Consider the following 15,320-nt stretch of genomic DNA (forward strand, 5'->3'; position numbering starts at 1 on the left):
CACCCACAGGCAGTGTTTAATAACATTGCAGTAGCTGCTCTCAGGCCCAGTAGCAGCTGCAGGGCATTTTTTGCAGGCTGCTCTCTGTCAGGACCGGGCGATCAGAGAGTACAGTGGAAGAAAAGTAGCCAACTCTTGTGCCTTTTGGAGCAGCATCTGGTCCTGCCTTCTCATAAGCAAAGCTCTTTTGAGGAAATGTCAGACCGAGCGGTGGAACTCACCAACAAGCCTTTCGCAGTCCAGTTGTCCAATGTCTATCTTAGCATTTTGGCACTGTTCTGCTTCAAGCTTTTTGTTAAGATTTCTCTCAACTTGCTGACATACTTCTATATAGTCCGTGGGAACCGTAAAGAAGCTGCCCGGATATCAGCAGAGTTTTATGACTACGGTCAACAACACAGTGAGTACCGGGAGAAAAGTTTTTGAATAACTGTGTTGAAGCTGTTTATCATAAAACTGGGTTATTTGAAGCAGAATATGATGTGAATTATGACACAACTACACGTCTGTATTTAAGGGAGTCTCATGGTGACACTTTTGACATCACCTGTAAGGTCAGACGTAAGAAATCCTCCTGGTTATAAATCAAGGGCACATGCACCATATTTACATGATTTCTGTGTTATAAATACAGTTTCACTTATCCATTTACTATAAAAGCCATTAATTATATGCCCATTTATAGCAGGGATATGAATTAATGCCCACTTTTCTTTCATTTCATGCTTAATAGCCACTTATAAATCCTGAAGTATTCAATTTTAAACGAAGACTTGATCGGCCCAGCAGCTTTCTCTCTCTAATATAATAATAGAACCCAGTCATGATATCCTGCCTCCACCCCTCCCTCCAGCCCCCTCAGCCTGCCCTACTTTCCATTCCCAGCTATGCAGTGCACCCTGTCACACTCACACAGCAACCAAAACAACACTCCACATTCTCGGGGACAAGCGCCGTGGAGACACATTCTGGGGCAAGACAGACACGACAACAACATAATCTGTAGCTATCACTCAAAGGGAATACCAATTAGCTCAAATCAGGATATTAGTCACGCTCCTGTAGATACGGTCTTCCTTGTTAGGAGGAATCTGTTTGATGTCTCTCTATATGTCTGTATTTGAAATTAATGGCAGTTGAGGAAAATATGCTACATGAATAAAAGGAGGAAGTTCAGGTGATTGTTATCTATAATTTATGATGAAAATGGAGGAGGAGAACAATGAAGATGATAGCGTGTGGAATGCATCAGCTGTTATTCTGGATATTGACTCAGGTGTGTCTGATATGGGGGGAGATCAGGCGAGGGGTGCATTTCACATTACACAATACTGACTTGAATATATAAGGTTAGAACCAATACAGCTAAAACAATATGTCTTGTTGGATTAAGCATCACAGGGACAGGTTCTTGTACTGTTCCTCATTGTAGTTTCTAAAGGTCGTGTTTCTCCTCTGGACAGCATGACGTATCAATCTGAAATAAATGTGGGTAGAAGCAACCACTGAATTTATATTCGTGTTGCAGGATCCTGGGCGGACCGCTCACCCCTCCACGACGCTGCCAGTCAGGGCCGCCTCCTCGCCCTGAGGACCCTCATTTTACAGGTGAAGGGAACACAATCTCTCAGAGGGTAATGTGTGTCCCCTTATCTGCACACATGTTGGGCTTTTGTTGCCTCCTCTGGTGCTGTTAAATTGCGCTCAGTGCCTTTGTAGACTCGATGTCTGATAAAGAGATAGAGGAGTGGAAAGCATGGGGTAGAAGTCATAGTGAGCTGCATACACAGTCCCTTGCGAAAATATTCACATCCTTTAACTTTTTTTGCAGTTTTTGTTACATTAAAAGCACAAACTTAAATTAATTCTGTTGAGATTTTATGTGACAGACCTTAAACAAACTATAAAATTGTCATTGATATCTTTAAGCCTGTTAACTAATATTTTTCGTAAATCGTTGCTTTACAGAATCAGATCAAGCCTAAATCAAACTTGCACAAAATAAACACAAAAACATAAACACACCATCCCTTCAGCGAAACATAGTGGAGGCAGCATCATGCAGTGGGGATGCTAAACATGGGACAATTCTGAAAGAAAGGATCTCAAAGACTCGTTCACTTTCTGTCAGAAAAAACCTTTGACATACCAAAGAGTTTAGATCAAACATGTCTGTGTTAGAATGGCCCAGTTTTTAACCAGACCAAATGTTACTGGTGAATCACTGGTAAAACTTTATTGTGTACAGATGTTACCCATCAAAACTAACTGAGTTTGAGTTATTTCACAAGAAAGGCAGGTCAAGATGTCTAACTTTTGTAAGAAAATAACCCCAAAGATTTGTGACTGATGGGAAAGGTATTTCTACAGTCGTGCCACATTTTTATGCCATTTCTCATAAAAAAGTTGAAAAAAATTATGAAATTTTCTCTCTTGATTTTAGTGCACTACTTTATGTTGGTTGATCACAAAAAGATCCCAAAACTGCTGTTTGAAGTTGAGACACATTGTGATGTGTGTTCTGTTGCCCCAGGATCTGTAGGTCTCGAGTTTATCGGTGTTAGAGGCTAAAAGTGTCTCAATGCAAAATGAAATATTCTTATTTCCTATATCTTTATCAAATAAATGCTGGATTAAAAAACAACAGACTTCATTTTATTCTTCTTCGGCTCACTCACATAAGACCATACCCTGAAGTATGAGGTGCTTTGTTCACATCAGACACATCAGTGACAACATGACTGTATTCACATGGTGAATTACTAGAATTTTAACCAGATTTCAGTTTGATCTTCACTTTAATTAGCAGGCTAATTAATCTGAGGAGCTGAAATGTGACTTTGCAGTAAAATTCAGTAATCACTTAAAGCCATAACTGAGGATGATGGCTCTGTTTTGTGCAAGGAGCTTTGATAATGTTCGTGTAATTCCCATTGTTCGCCACCGGAGACTGACAGAGCGCGTCTGTTGCCGGGTGCTTCTTAAAACAAAATTTCCCACTAAATCTCTCTGGCTGCTGCTGTGCTGTGTTTCCAGGGTCACAATGTGAATGTTCTGACTATAGACCATGTGACACCCCTTCATGAGGCCTGCCTCGCAGACCATGTTGCCTGTGCCAGGGCGCTCATTGATGCAGGAGCGAATGTAAGTCACATTCTGGCCTGGAGACTCTTTAATGTTGCCATTCTGCTGAGGTCAAATGTAATTTCCATGGATGGGAAACTCCGGGAGGGGATAACAAATGGGAGATGTGCTGCTCTCCATCTACGGACACTGTAGAGCGATTAAATTGTTCCCCCTGGCGTGTGCCATTAGTCAACCTGCATTGTTAAAGATGGCTAAAAATAACAATAAAAATGTTTTTACAGGTCAATGCATCTACAATTGATGGAGTCACCCCTCTGTTCAATGCCTGTATGGTGGGTAGTGTGGCTTGCACTGAAATCCTTTTGGAAAATGGAGCAAAACCCCAGAGCCTTGTATACCAACCTTCACCGATACATGAAGCGACCAGCAAAGGTATAACATGACAGAATATGGTGTATTGAAAAGAGCCTAAAGCCAACATTAAAGGGTGAAAAACTGCTTTAGCAGGTCATAAGTTGTTTACAATCCATCCAAAGAAACAGTCATAAAAGAAAAAGAAAATATTTCTGTTTTCTAGCTGGGAAACAGCAGCCTAGCTTCATTGATGGTCCGCAATGTTTTCCCTATCAATATTTCTCCTTATCTGGGCTTACACTCAATCCCATATTTCAAGTTGTGTTTATGTCTCCTGCTCTGCTACAACATCCTTTCTAAATGACCTACAATGTAAAAAAAATCCGCAGCTTTAAAAATAAATGAACCTGACTGGAGAAGACAGCTTGGAGAATCACCTCACATTGTCGCATACTGATTACTATCTTCATGCTCCATTACTTCCAGGTCATTATGGTTGTGTTGAGGCCCTGGTGACTTGGGGGGCCGATGTGGACATGGACATTCCTCACCTGGGTACAGCGCTCTACACTGCCTGCATCTGCCAAGAGCTGGAGTGTGCCAGGAAACTCCTGAAGGAAGGTTAGCTCGGAGCGCAGTGTGGATATTTACATCTCCTCAGAGACAGATGCAAGTCCTACGCATCCACACAAGTAGAAGTAGAATATGAAAGGTTAGGATATACCCTGTGGAAACGCATTCTTACAAAGTCTAAAATCTAAAAAAACTGAACAAAACTTTAATGCAGAGAAACTTTAACAACAAAATCCAAACTTCTCTTCTCTGAGGTCCGTTATACTTACCAAAATTGTCTATTTGCTCATTTCTAATGAGAGAGGGAACATGTCAGACATTTATTTGGTTCAAAATCAAAAGAATAATTACTATCTCTTTAAACAATGAGGGTACGCCCAGATGATGATTACGTCATGGCTTTTCAAACTTCTGATACACACTGGTTTCTGGTTTGATACTGGAATTGCTGCACCAGTTTGCTTCGTCCCTGAGAACAATTTCCAGATGTTTGAAGGTGCTGCACTCATTTCTTCAAACAATCATACACAAGTACAAACATGATAGGAATGTCAAAAAAATAAAAATAAAAATAGAATAAAATATACAAAAAATATGACACATAAAAGCATTTAGCAAGAAGTTGGAATATGCACTCAATATTATGTTTAATAATTTAAATGCTAATACAGGGCAAATGTAAAAAGTAAATGATACTGCACATGTAGGAGTACTTCACATTTCCAGAAGCTTATAGGACATTTAAACCTGTCATAGATAGTAATATACCACATCATACATAACAGGTAAAGAGATGTAAAAAGTAATAGTTATAGAGCATATTAGATTACAGATGAACACCACACTAAATAGGTTATAATTCCTTATTGAATGTGAAAATCACACATCATTTTTCTTCCACTGTACTCTTATATTGTAAAGTGAAAATATGAATAAGTTCAAGGGGAATGAATAGGAGAGAACGGTTGGTTGTTGTTAGTAAAAAATCCACACACAACATATACAGTTTGATCACATCTGTCTATTTTCAGCTGACTGTTCATGCTTATAATCTTGCTACTCTCAATTAAAGGTAATGAGATGAAAATGTTCTCAGGTTAAAGGATTTCATGTGAAATGTGGTGAATTTGTAGATTTACATGAAAAGACACAGGAATCTGAAGCTTAGAGCTTAATGGTTCTGAAGAAAAAACTGGTCATGACCTGAATCTGATCTCAGATCATTATTCTGTTCTTCATGCAGGTGCAAATGTTCAGAAAGGCAAATCCCTGGATTCGCCACTACACGCAGCAGCAGAAAAGGACTGCACCGCCGTGGTGAAGCTGCTGCTGGACTTTGGGGCTGATATTAATGCCAGAAACACAGAGTTTCAGAGACCGGTAGATGTGGCTCCACCCAGCAGTCTGACAGAGGGCTTCCTGCTGTTCTACGAAGGTACGACTTATTGCTGACCTGCAGTTTAACTTGGCTTCATGATTCCTCACATCCAGGCTACTTCCAGTGAAAATGTCTTTATTTCCTGATTTGTTTCAAATAACTTTCAGGTCAGATTTTTGTGTGTTTTCGCAGCTACGCCACGCCTGCTGAGCCAGTTGTGTCGTCAGTGCATCAGAAGCTGCGTTGGCCGCGACAGACTCCACCTTCTTTCCCACCTTCCTCTTCCCAACAGGCTCAAGAACTACCTGCAGTACCAATGACCTAATCTAAACACATCAGAACCGGTTTGGCCGTAATGCTGGGGTCCCAGCATACCCTGAGGGATTATTTCAACCAGACACAGAGCAGAAACTGAATAAAGGAAGTACCCAACTGCACCAACCAACCAAAAGATGCACTTCAGCTCAGAACTTCATATCCACCCATCATCAGAATCAATGTCATATAAATGTGGGAGCAGCAAACTGTGTCCAAGTTGTGACCCTCTAGCTGTAGACATGTAAACATGCTTCACTCTGGATGGTGACACTCGACTTTTAGCTTTTTCCACTTAATGATAGGCTGGAGCCGTGTTGGTTGTTCCTGTACATGTACTCATGTCTTTCATTTTAGCTGGGGCAGTGTGATTGAGAAGAGTGAAAACTGGACACAACAGGAGGATTCTAATGGGACACTAACCCAAAACACACACCAGCACTGCTTTGTAATACATAAAACAGGCTGAATAATTTTTAAAATTACCCAGCCTCAGCTCTATTAATAATTCATCCACTACGCTTAAAAGCAGGGTCCATACAAAGAAAAATAAAACAACCGTTCCCATTTCTAAAAAGAAGAATGGTAAAATATCTAACCAGAATCATGTCAGATTCTTCTTAATGGTTTCCCTGCAAATTACTAAAGAACATTTATTCAAACATTATTGGGTGAATCTTAATTTTTAAGCCTGCATGTGTAATTTTTTTTCTTTTTTTTTACCGTGAGTAGACTACAGAAAATCCACAAAGAATTCACGTTTGTTTTTAAAACCACTCTGAAGTCCTAAGTGTGTAAAATAAATGTACCATGGTTCAAATCAACAATGCATGGACGTAAACTTCTGACTGGAAGTGCATGTGCATAAAGTTCACTGTGAGGTCACTGAATGTGAAGGAAATTGCTGCTGGAACTTTTAGGGGTCGCTAGTCTGATTATGGTCATCCAGATGCTCTGAAAAAGTAAATATCACTTCATTTCTGTTCTGCACATGTGATGCCTTGTTAGATAAAGCAACTAAAATCACACAAGCACTTTATAATGAAAAAAAACATTGTTTTAAGAGGTTTTCATGTTATAATAACACACTACAGTATACATGAACAAATTTCTTTTATTTGATATTGTAAGCACTGAACACTACTTGATCATTTAAAGTTGACTCTTGCGCATTCATGATTTTCTGTTTATGTTGCCTTGATAAATAACCTTTATATAACATTGATTGAAGAATAAACATTTAGACTGAAACATCTCGTTGTTAGTTGTAGGCGAAATAAAACCTGTGTACCTTTGAAGCGCTTTGCTTTGCATTTCCCATCAAAACTGTTAGTTATCCGCTAGATGGCAGCAGAGGTTAAGCCGAGAACGAGAAGCCAGGTTGGTTGCCATAGAAACGGAAAAACAGAAAAAGGCCATATCGGGGGGGGAAGCTTAACTGCTGGTGGAGTAAATGTTAGCGGTGTCCAAGAGCTCATCTTGAATCTTCTTCATCTGAGGAAAATGTCCTATTCTCAGGGTCAGAAGACAGGAGTTGACAGAGAAGTCATCAAGTGGCTCCAAGATCTGGAACTATCATTTCACCCAAAGAATCTGCGAAGGTATATCAATAACTACACTTTTAGGTTCATAAAAATATGTGCTCCAAGCGGATAAAATGTAAATAACACCAACTTTCCACCTGAATGCACGCTAACTTGTATTTAAAATTAGTTGCTTCATGATGAATAATACAGTTTGCTTTTTTTCCAAAACCTCTAGAAATGTCTAGAATCATCAGACATTTCTAATATCTGTGCGTACAGATATTAGAACAATTTTTAAGCTGTATGTAACCTGAGATCTGAGTATACAATAATCTAATAGCTTTCTTCTTATTTAATACATCACAGTAAATGTTGAGATAAATAAGAGTAAACATTTATCTCTAAGTAAACAAGAGATTTGTGTTTTTGTTTAAATAAAGGCGACATGTATCTCATTCATTACTGCTGTTAGAATTTAATGATTGAACTTTGCATTTACAAATGAATGTACTTGATTCATATTTTGATTATTTTAATGGTCATTTAATTCCTTCCACAACTCATTTTAACGGTGTCCTCTCCTCCACTTCCAGGGATTTGTCCAATGGTTACCTGGTCGCCGAGATATTTTCTCGTTATTACCCCCATGACATCTCAGTGTACTCATATCACAACGGAGTATCGTTTTCTTCCAAGCAGAAGAACTGGAGCAGGATACAGAAGGTAAGAGTTATTAAAATCTAAAAATATAACAAGCTGTTTTTCACATCTGGTTAGCATGTGGTTAAAATAGATCAAATATACATACAAAGAAACCTTTAAAATAGCAATATTATAAATATAAAACAGCTTAAAATACATTTTTTAATGAGAACTCATTGTAATACTTTTTGGACTATTTGTGTTCAAAATTATTATTGCTCCAGTTTTTGAAGAAGAAGAACCTGGAGCTATCGAAGGAAGCGGTCTATGGAAGCATACACTGTGAACCAGGAGCAGCTGAGGCGTTGGTGCAGGACATTTACAAGATGCTGACCAATCAGAAGTAAGATAAGTTAAACCTAGTTATCTTATCTTATCTTATCTTGTGATGTTGCTCTTTGAATTTACAAAGGTCTTGATGTGTTTTTGTATTTAAATCTAATTAATGTGTCAGATCCACAAAATCACCTTTTGATAAAGTAAAGACAAAAGACAACAGATGACCAACTATTCACTCTCTTCTCAGTGTCACAGATGTCGAGGGTCAGCAGTCACCACACTCCTCACTGACTCGCTCCACATCATCAAGGTCCTTCGGGAACAATTTGGTAGCTGCAGGGATCATGGCCGAGTCAGACGTCAGCTCAAACCAGAGGAGAGCACAAACCAGCAGGGGCGGCAGGCATCTGGAGCACGCAGCTGCAGACGGGTCTCTCCCCACCAGTGGGCCTTCAGGTCTTTCTTGTTTTTTTAGATTAGATTTACAAAGGTGGCAGCAGCAGTTAGTTTTCACACAACTTAGATGAACTGGTAGAAGACGACAGTTACATCGACTAAGATAAAGGAAGTTCATTAAGAGGGTGATATTTGTTTGCATATTTGTTTATTGTTGCAGATATTTATATGCTATAAGCATAAATACAAAAACTATAAACACAAAATAAAACTTAAAGTTTCTCCCCTGGCTGCTGCCATTCTTTTCCTGAGACTCACTCTGGTCAGAGTCTACATGCAGGATAATCTACATCATGTTTTCCCAGTTCCACATCCCTGTTTATTCTGAGGCAAAAATGATCTTAAAATGAACAAACTGTCTACAAACAATATAAAGATTGATTGTGTTTTTAGTAATATTTGTGGGGTTTTTTATATTTGTCCAATAGTTAAAGGACAAATCTGACATTTGTCCTTTATTTATGTTTGATCTTTTTTGTAATCAAGTGATGGAAGAAGTCAAACTTATAGAGCTTTTTAACAGTTAATATTATTAGATTGGGATCATGACAGAAATAAGCAAGTGGTAAAATTATATTATCAAATGATTCCTGTTTTGTTATGTATGTTATTTAGATAAAGCCACTTTAATGTATTTAAATCATTACTTTTTTTCATCAAAATTGACATTGCATTTATATAAATTTTATAGTGACATTTTGATCATTCATTCTATCACAACATTGGAGACAAAATGTACAAGAATTGTTTACAATTGTGCAGTTTTGATAAACTACACAACATGAAATTATATCTTTAAAAAACTCTTTATGTGCATTTTTTAAACTATTTCAGCTCACCTTTTCCCTCTTAAGAAGCATCACATGTTTATCAACTGTAAATAATGTAACAAAGTTTGATATATTATGAAAATTATGCATTATCATAATATGAAAAGCATATTTTGTCTTAGAAAACAATAAATGTCTGTCTTCCTAGCAGGTCAGGAGGATTTGAAAGAAGTCTTATGAAAACAAAATATCTGCATGTAATTCTGAGTCAAGACATGGTGAATGTCTGCAGCACTGAGCATGGATCGTCCACACCATGCCACTGCAAAGTGCAAAGTCCCATGTTTATTATAGATATTTTTAGTTCATGTTTCTTTGTAGTCAAATAAAAATGAGGACTCCATGTGTTTCAATAACAGATAAAATATACTTAGTTTCATTGTTCCATATCTATATTTTCTCTTTTTTCCAGACTCGTCAACATGGAGAGGAGCTCCTGTTTCCTACAAGGAGATAAAAGTGAACCAACCTGTCAGAAATTCAATGGTGAACCTTTCATGCTCACTGCATCACTGTGTAAATATTCATGAACTGGTTTGCAGAATTGGTGAAGTATAATCTTTCAGTAAAACTATGTCAAAGAATGATTACCTTAGTTATAAAATAGTTTGAAAAACAGTGAAATGTGGCTGATTTTAAGGTACTGAGCCTCTTTGTTTGCGGTGTTTGTTCGTACCAGTAGGTGGCAGCATTGTGTGGCCATTTTGACAGCAGCTGTAAGAAAAATGAAACAGTGCATGTAGTTCATAAAAAACTGCCACTATACTCATGGAACCTTGAGAGTTTATTCAGGTTTATACAGAAACACTATCTTTTTTTTCTTAATAGGTATTTTAAAAGAAATAACTGAATGTTTTGAAGTTCATTTTATACTGTTTCCTCACTTCAGCCACCCAACTAGTTGCTTATTTAATTACCATAAAATGAAAAAAATAAAATAAAACACATTGATAATGCTTTATTTTCTTGCACACATTTCTTAATTTTGGTTTAATTCATGTTAAATTGCACACGATCCAGTCCAGTCCAAATTCATTTGGTGCAATTAATTCCCATGAAATCTATTAATATGCTGTTACAATTAGATCTTTGTGTCATACATTTAAAATCCAACCAATTGTAATGCAGTATAGTTATTTTTAGTACTTTATAGAAAGGCAAATACAGAAATCAGCAGAGTTCACTGTTCTTTTTTTCTTTTGCAGCTATCCCCTTTTTTCAAGTCAGATCAGTCAAACATTGAAGGCAAGAAGAAGAAGAAGAAATCTCTGCAAGAGCCAAAATCAGGATGACCGACCATCAACCTCCACCATAAAGGCTAAAAAGCTGTTAATGCTATTCAGCCCTCATCAATAAAATGTTCTCAAAAATCTGGATGATTCACATAAAGCGGTGCTTTAAGCTCCTAATTGTGATGGAAGATAAATCCTTCCACCAGGATAACACTACTGACATGTCAGAGTTATTTCCTTAAAGGACATTTTAAATGAATTTTGGAAAAAGTTAGCTGTGCAATGTGTTTCACTGAACATGTACACACAACATATTTAGATGAATTATATCCATCTTATCTTTTGGTAGTAACAAAATGGCTAAAACTGTCATTTAATCTTTCAGCAGCACAGTGGCCCAAAACAAGCAGCCAGAGATGCAGACAAAAGTTTAAAAAAATAGTTCAAATTAATGTATTAGAACCATAAATCTTAATGAAATGTGTGGCAAATATGAAAAATGATAGTGAAATTTGCAGACCCATTCTATAAATTAGAATATTACTCAAAAGCCCATTTATTTTAGAATCTTTATCACTAGAAAAACACATTCTATAAATTAATTACACAGATGGATGTTTGAAAGCCTTTAATTCTGTTAATTATGAAGATTTTCTACATACAATTAATAAAAATATGACATTTAAAATTACAAGATTAAATCAGACCAATAAATAAACTGTTTAAAAATTGTGGACTTATCAATATCAACTTAAATGTTAATATTTTCAAAAGATTCCTTTAATCTGACAAACAAACCTCATCGGGATGCATATTTTAATTTACGACTGTGTTGGCACAACACATAAGAGCCAACCTCTTAGGTCAAAGTTCAGTGGTTTGATGTGCATGTTTTAGATGGACAAATGACGGGAGAAAACAGCTAAAGAAGTCGTTAATGTTTAAAATAAAAATCGACATTAACAGAAGTGATACATCAAGTTTATCGAGCAAAACATTTCAGAAAGCGTTTTGGTCGTAACCCAGATCAATCGACACCTTTACAGCCCGGTCCGCTACTGGCTGAATAAATCAGTCTGGTCCGAGCCTTTTATGTTTTCAATCATGTAGTGATGATGAGACAGATGCAGCAGAAAAATGTTTATTGCACTCATATGTAAGAAACATATTTAAAATAACAAAAGGTTTGCACAGTGACTTTTTTCATGAACTTCTAGTTCTTGACCCAGCAGGGTTTTCTCTGGTATGGTGAATGAATGAATGAATGAATGAATGAATGAATGAATGAATGAATGAATGAATGAATGAATGAATGAATGAATGAATGCCTTTAAAACACTGAAGCTCTTTCTGGGTGTATAGACTTGGTGTTTCCTCTCAGTGGACACCAAACAGTCAATACAACCAATTTTCATTTGTGAGATTCAAATTATTTATGATTCAACGGCTTTTCAAGAAAGAAGTGTGATTTTTGACAAAAGAGCTTGACTCTGCACACTGACTGGTTCAGATTAAACTGTTTCTGGTGCCAAACCCTTTCACAGTCACTTGGACTAAGATGCCTTCTCTGCTCCCAAACCTCTGAGCTCTCATGAAAGCTTGGCGTAAAGTACAGTTGAGCTGTGAAGCCAGTGAGAAATGGATGTCAGGATGATAAGTGTTTCTGGCAGAGTGCCTGGCCTCTCCTGTGGTCTAAGAGCCGCGCTTTCAACAGAGAGATAGAACAATGCTGTAATGATATGATCTCCACATCCTCAGCTGATTCTGGGCTGTCGCCTACATGAGGCTATCCAACTCAGGCAGCCCAGCCTGCTGAGCCACCAGGTCATCCAGTTGAAAAGTGTTTTTCTGCTCCACTAAAGCAAATAAAACGCGTCTGATTGGTCAGTGATAAACTTCATTAAAGCAATAATCCAATTATTGGATTATTGGATTGCAATTCAGTTTTAATCCAACATTAAAACTGAATTCCAACAAACATCCTGCAGAAAATAACAAACTTTAAATTATCACAAATTTGAGATTTTAAAACATCCAGGATCTTATAATAGAATTGATTTTAAGGGTATTTATCGCTAAGATATCCAATATCGTGAAAAAACAATCGGCAGGCAATATTGTTTTTGTTATTGTCTTTATATTTTCAATCTAAGCCCTTAATGTTTCACAGATTCTGCCTATTTGTGGATTTATATACAGCATACCTAAAATATTTGAAAGAAAATGCAGTTTGCGAAGCTGAAATATCTTAACACGCTATTGGCTGGCGTTTGTAAAACAGCCAATCCAGGAGCGCCACTCATCTTCTTTGGTGGTATTTGGTTGAACCCCAAGACGATAAGGAAAACCAGATGTTGGCTTCTGCTGTTGTACCAAGTCAGTTTCCACTGTATGTATGATGCATACTAGGGTATATTTGGCGTTTGAGCTATTAAAATAAGCATTTAAAATTGTTTTTAGAGGGTTTTCAAGTATTAGATGTCAGCTTTTCACTGTAGTCTTCACATTTTGCCTGATTTATTTAGTTTTAATTTATTTATTTTGATCATGCCATAATGTCACACAAGGAAGCAGGTTGCCTTAAAATCCATCCCTGTGTGCCTCCATTGAACTCCGATGTTGTCCACTGTCTTTACGGTTCAAGTCCCATATTGTTTAAATGAAAGTAAATTTTAAGGAAAGTATATTTTGGAATATGATTAAAGTAATGAAAGACTTTGACAGTAGTTGGAAATCCGAATGAAAATCATGTTGGTAATCCTAACTGACGTAAACAGGACATGTTCAGTTTGATTTAATGTCAAGGAATAAAGGGATATCTGTTGTTTTATAGGTGGGTGTAAATATCAGACTTCCTCTGTCCATCTGACATGCAGCAGCCCATTCTGGTTTAATGACACTGTGTGGGTTTTTTCACAGCCTCCCCCACAGGAGCTACAAACTGACCTCCTTAATCTTTCAGGACCTTTAGATTTCCCTCAGCCTGACTGGGCGTGAACACACATCAGCACTTAAACGGAGGAGTCTGTCGCTGGTTAACTTCTGGAGATGAGGGACAGTGAAAATCAGAATCCGGATCCTCGGTGTCAAACTTCCCCTTCAAAAAATAATCATATTGTGAAAACTAACAATGAGAAACGGGATAAGCTGCTTCACACAACAGTTACAGCAGAAGGTTTATATTTATCCTGCACCAACTTGTCTCTCCAACTAGGCAATCTCTCAGGCCTGGTTGCTATGGCAACTGGAAAGCCCATACTGGAGAGCGACCAGGACACATTGATAAGCTTAGTGCGAGGTTCTTTGGTTCCTTCTGTTGGTAATAGGCACAAGCCGTAGCTTAGACTTTCAAGGAGTCTATTGTGAAATAATATGTAAGCACATTAATCTAAGATAGTAAATATGGGTCTTAAATCCTGTTAAAATATTAAAATAAATCGCATCTGTGATGAAAACAGAGAAAGACAAGTTGAATGTTAGAAAGCAACAGTGCCTTAAAATGCCCTCGGAAAGTGTTTCACCATCTGCTGAGTTTTCCTATCAGCTTCATGGCACCCAGAGCAGAAGAATCTCTGCTAGTTAGGGTGTGCGTGCGTGCGTGTGCATGTGTGTGTGCGTGAACTTGACTGGCCAAAGGGATATTTTGGAGCTTTGGAAGCTTAGGATTCCCCCACAGAAACAGCCCTCCCCCATTTCATGCAGCAAATCTCTCATCCCCATTAACAAAGCAACAATAAGCTGATCTGTAGTTATCCGGGACAAAGGTTGGGACTGCGCGTCTGTCTGCTAGTCAAGCAACAGCTGTGTGAAAGTCATCTGCATGTCAGATTGGATGCTTTCTTTCTGCAGACCCAGTATTATATTAATCCATTTCTATTAATTCAGACTCAAAATCTGCTGCAGGTTCTGCTGAATGTAAATATAAAATGAAAACAAGAAACAGAAAACTGAAGGACCTCGCCCAGGAGTCTCTGCAGACCCCACACATCCTGGACACAAACTAAAAACGTATAGAATAGTATATTCATAAGCTCTTATACAATCAACATTGTTAGCAATTCTACATTTTTCACAAATCATAAAAGTAGATTATTCATGTTTATCTGACATGTATGAGTTTTGTCTGGAGTTAAGGATTCTACATCATGTGTGATTTAAATTAGGATTTAACTGCAGATGTTTAATGTGTCAATATTCACACTAACAGATAGAACATCTTGTTGCATTCACATCTGCACTCAATCTGACCTCTGACCCCAGAAACTGCTCTGCTCCAAGGCTCAGGCCCTTTTATTGACCTCTTAGCAGAAACAGCTTTCTTTCCCATTCCGATGGCATCCTGAATTTTCTCCAATCCCTGAATGTTTTAATTTACCCTGAACTGTTATAATTATAAATCGTTTCGGAATAACTTAATAACTTATATTTTCTTTTCTTTTTGCTCACTTAGAAATTCAAAACAGAAAATAATTTAGAATTATTTACTTTCAAATAATTTATCCATATTTCATCTAGTTTTTTTTTGTTTTGTTTTGTATTTTTGATTAAATAAATCAATAAGCAATTAATATCACTCTTATTTATAATA

The 15,320-nt window shown here is 37.4% G+C and overlaps 2 protein-coding genes across 4 annotated transcripts; both read left to right on the plus strand.

The window, feature by feature from the left end:
- The first annotated feature begins 34 nt into the window (after positions 1-34).
- Positions 35-6,886, plus strand: asb5a (ankyrin repeat and SOCS box containing 5a). 2 transcript variants are annotated; one of them, XM_015053010.1, is made up of 7 exons: positions 35-400; positions 1,529-1,608; positions 3,037-3,144; positions 3,369-3,519; positions 3,928-4,062; positions 5,258-5,449; positions 5,585-6,886. In XM_015053010.1, the coding sequence occupies exons 1-7, from the start codon at positions 196-198 to the stop codon at positions 5,710-5,712; spliced, it is 999 nt and encodes a 332-aa protein (XP_014908496.1). In that variant the 5' UTR covers positions 35-195; the 3' UTR covers positions 5,713-6,886. The 2 variants fall into 2 exon arrangements, with proteins under 2 accessions (XP_014908496.1, XP_014908497.1); XM_015053011.1 differs by lacking the exon at positions 35-400 and adding an exon at positions 942-1,276.
- Positions 6,887-7,103: 217 nt separating this feature from the next.
- spata4 (spermatogenesis associated 4) lies at positions 7,104-10,872 on the plus strand. Of its 2 annotated transcripts, none has more exons than XM_015053012.1 (6): positions 7,104-7,308; positions 7,827-7,956; positions 8,160-8,278; positions 8,462-8,670; positions 9,913-10,016; positions 10,706-10,872. In XM_015053012.1, the coding sequence occupies exons 1-6, from the start codon at positions 7,211-7,213 to the stop codon at positions 10,790-10,792; spliced, it is 747 nt and encodes a 248-aa protein (XP_014908498.1). In that variant the 5' UTR covers positions 7,104-7,210; the 3' UTR covers positions 10,793-10,872. The 2 variants fall into 2 exon arrangements, with proteins under 2 accessions (XP_014908498.1, XP_014908499.1); XM_015053013.1 differs by having other exon boundaries at positions 9,913-9,986.
- Positions 10,873-15,320: the final 4,448 nt, after the last annotated feature.

This window comes from Poecilia latipinna, unplaced genomic scaffold (genome assembly GCF_001443285.1).
Source record: "Poecilia latipinna isolate Pla-1442-1.1 unplaced genomic scaffold, P_latipinna-1.0 Scaffold1153, whole genome shotgun sequence".
NCBI classification, from domain to species: Eukaryota; Metazoa; Chordata; class Actinopteri; order Cyprinodontiformes; family Poeciliidae; genus Poecilia; species Poecilia latipinna.